At 31.3% G+C, this 3021-nt stretch overlaps 1 protein-coding gene across 1 annotated transcript in view; it reads right to left on the reverse strand.

Moving 5' to 3' along the window:
* Positions 1–2129, reverse strand: part of LOC139700339 (multidrug resistance-associated protein 1-like) — a 46994-nt gene extending 44865 nt beyond the window's left edge. The window contains exon 1 of the mRNA XM_071598979.1: positions 2064–2129. Within this exon, the coding sequence (XP_071455080.1) occupies positions 2064–2129 (66 nt within the window). The remainder of the gene's footprint in view (positions 1–2063) is intronic.
* Between the last annotated feature and the right edge of the window lie 892 nt (positions 2130–3021).

Consider the following 3021-nt stretch of genomic DNA (forward strand, 5'->3'; position numbering starts at 1 on the left):
TCCAACTATGTATATTTAGTCATAAGCCAATTTTTTGGAACCAAGACATTTTAATAATATATATGTGCAGTGGAGTGAGGAGAAAAACATTCACCAAGAAATAATTATTACCTGGGACTGAGACTTTAACAAATCATTTAAAGCCCTGCAATGCCTATATCTAAAAATTACAAAATTTCTGGATATGATTCTATTACTGTGTGACAAAAACATATTGAGAAAGATGTAGAACATTCTGATGTGAATATGTAGTGTGATAGAAAAACAAATTAACCTTGAGAGATTATGATAAATATAAATAAACTTTGAAACATGTATGACATGCCAAACTTTAGCTATCTAAAGATGTCAATACACAGGAATGCTCCAATCAGCTATTAAGAAATTTTCAATATTATTCGTGATTAATAGAGATAAACAACTACACAATTTATTACTATTTCCAGAGGCAACATATTAGTTTAGAAATGAAGCATGGAAATCAAGAAAGATTAATTACATATTTGGGACCCAATATCATTTACAACATTTCAGTTTTAATTTAATTTTATGATTGTATTTATGATTAGCTATCAGGGATGGCGGTAATGTAATTAAACTGAAATTAAAAAGATTCATTAAAATAGTTCATCATTTTCTAGACAATCTAATGAAATGCTTGGCAAAAATGTAATTAAAAATGGGGAAAGGGTTACTCTGAACATTTTTGTATACTGCACCCTCAATAAGAGGAGCATATAAAGAAGGATGCCATACAGTCTTGAGTTTAGCCCACACCTTTTGGTGCTATCATCCAAATGAATACTGAAAATTACGAGTGCTCTCCAGAAAGTAACTTACGTTTTGAAATAAAATATGAACCTAGTGGCAAGACAAAGTTTTATTATATACATTTGAAAGTTACATTCAAAAACTATGTTTCTACATGATTGCCATTCAATTCAGTTACTTACTAGTCAGTCCTTGCACTATTACCTCCTATTCCACACTTTTAAAAGCAGTTTGCGGTGTCTGAAATCTTTTTTTATGTATGAAAGATGATTTTACCTGGATAGTTTATAATTATATATCATATGAAGGTATGTATAAGCAGTCCTTAATAGAAAAAACATGCTGTCAAACTTATTCCTGACCTATTTTTATGGGGTGGAGACGATTGAGATATCTCATGACACATGCCAAAGTGAGGGTTTTAAAATAAAGTGCTGATGGCAGATGATCCACATCCTTTTCATAATCAAAAGAATATGCATCTTAATTTGAATCAAATTATGCATCTATGACGGACTCTCAATAGCATATATTTTAGCAGTTTTTTCAAGAACAAAGAGATAAATAACCATCTTTGATAGCATATGAAGCATATATGTATACACATACTCCTTCATTAAAAAATTAACATTAAAACATCACCTTTATGTTTTATATGTGAAGGTTCAAAATCCATGGGTTAATGTTCAATACAGAATGTTGTTTTTACCCTAGATGGTCAGCACTGCCTATTTTGACTTCATTATATTCAGATAATTTTATTTCCTATTCAACTGAATGATGTTGTAGTTTAGATTGTTACTATTAAGCTCATTTTTTGTGATGTGAATATTGTGTTGCTTGCTTCTTCTATGTAAAAAACGGTAAAAGTAAAATATCGAATTAGCTTGATTGCATTTCATCACAACTGATAATTACAAAATAGCATATGCTCTTCCTAATAAGTGGAATTATTTGTTTAAAAAAATTACCTACTCTTTCTAGCAGACCATTAAAACTTTTTCTTCTGCATGCCTTACTGAAATGAGGATGGACCTTATATGCTGATGAAACTTATATATTGTCAAGCACAGTAATAAGCCTATAATTTCATGGAAAATTGAAAAACAGCTAACCTTGATAGAGAACATCAACTAGATGATGAACAATAACATTCCTAGAAATGCCTTCTCCCAGCCTTCTAGAAAAATCTTTGAGGGATATTGAAGTCAGCAGGTAATATGGTCAATGGTTGCAACAGGATATGACAACTCCATAGAAATAAGGGTTTGATGAAGAACAGAAAAACTTACCCAAAACTGTGATCCACAGAACTTATCTAAAGCTCCCAGATCTTCAAAGAAGGTAACATTTTCCATTTATCAGGCTATTATTTTTACCACCCACTTTGAAATTAAGCTGAAATAAATAGTAAGACATGGCAAATGTTAACTTATCAATATAAATTTTACTCAAAACTAACAACAATAAAAATTTCAAACCACCACTTCATATGCAATTTTGATTTTAATTTGTTTTCATTTAGTTAAAAATGTGTTTTCAATAAGTGGCTCCTAAGACAGTATTCATCAATGTGCTCCAAATTTATTCCCTTTATCATATCACTGATTTTCCTGTATTAGAAAGTTTCTTAACTGATTTTTTAATGACATATTTGCTGTATTATTTTGAATGACCACCTTCCTTTGTGGGTTTTATTTCCATTATTTCTGTACTTAGTAAAAATATTTGCAACCTACATATGCGATGTGGGATTTTATTTAACTTTAAATCAGATTTTCAATATGATATCCTCTAATTTCAAAGAGAATAATTCTTCTTTTAGACTTAGATTGTTCTTTTCTCAAACGACTTGGCCATAATATTGCCTAATTCAAATTTTTGAAAGCAAACTTATCCACCAAAGAGTGAAGATTAGCCATGAAACAATGAAAGGGTTTGTCAGGCCTAGATTTGCATGCCATTTTTTTCCTTTAGGCTTTTTCCTTTCACTTTTTACATAAATCAATGAATTTGCTGAAGGTGTTGGATTGTAGCATCAGTGGTGAACAGTTTTCACAGAAGAATAAGTTTGGTCACCAGTGCACAATAATTACTCAGTGCTCTGCTGAAATGGTGCCCCCATCCTATGCGTCTCCAAAGAGAATTTCAGTGGTTCAACCATTGAGCCTGAGCCCTAAGGGACTTTGTTGAAGTTAGAAATGAGATATGGGTATGGATATGGTTACCAGAAACAGCCCATTTGCAATG

The sequence above is a fragment of the Hetaerina americana genome, unplaced genomic scaffold, assembly GCF_022747635.1.
Source record: "Hetaerina americana unplaced genomic scaffold, ioHetAmer1.1.p SCAF_10, whole genome shotgun sequence".
Classification (NCBI taxonomy): domain Eukaryota; kingdom Metazoa; phylum Arthropoda; class Insecta; order Odonata; family Calopterygidae; genus Hetaerina; species Hetaerina americana.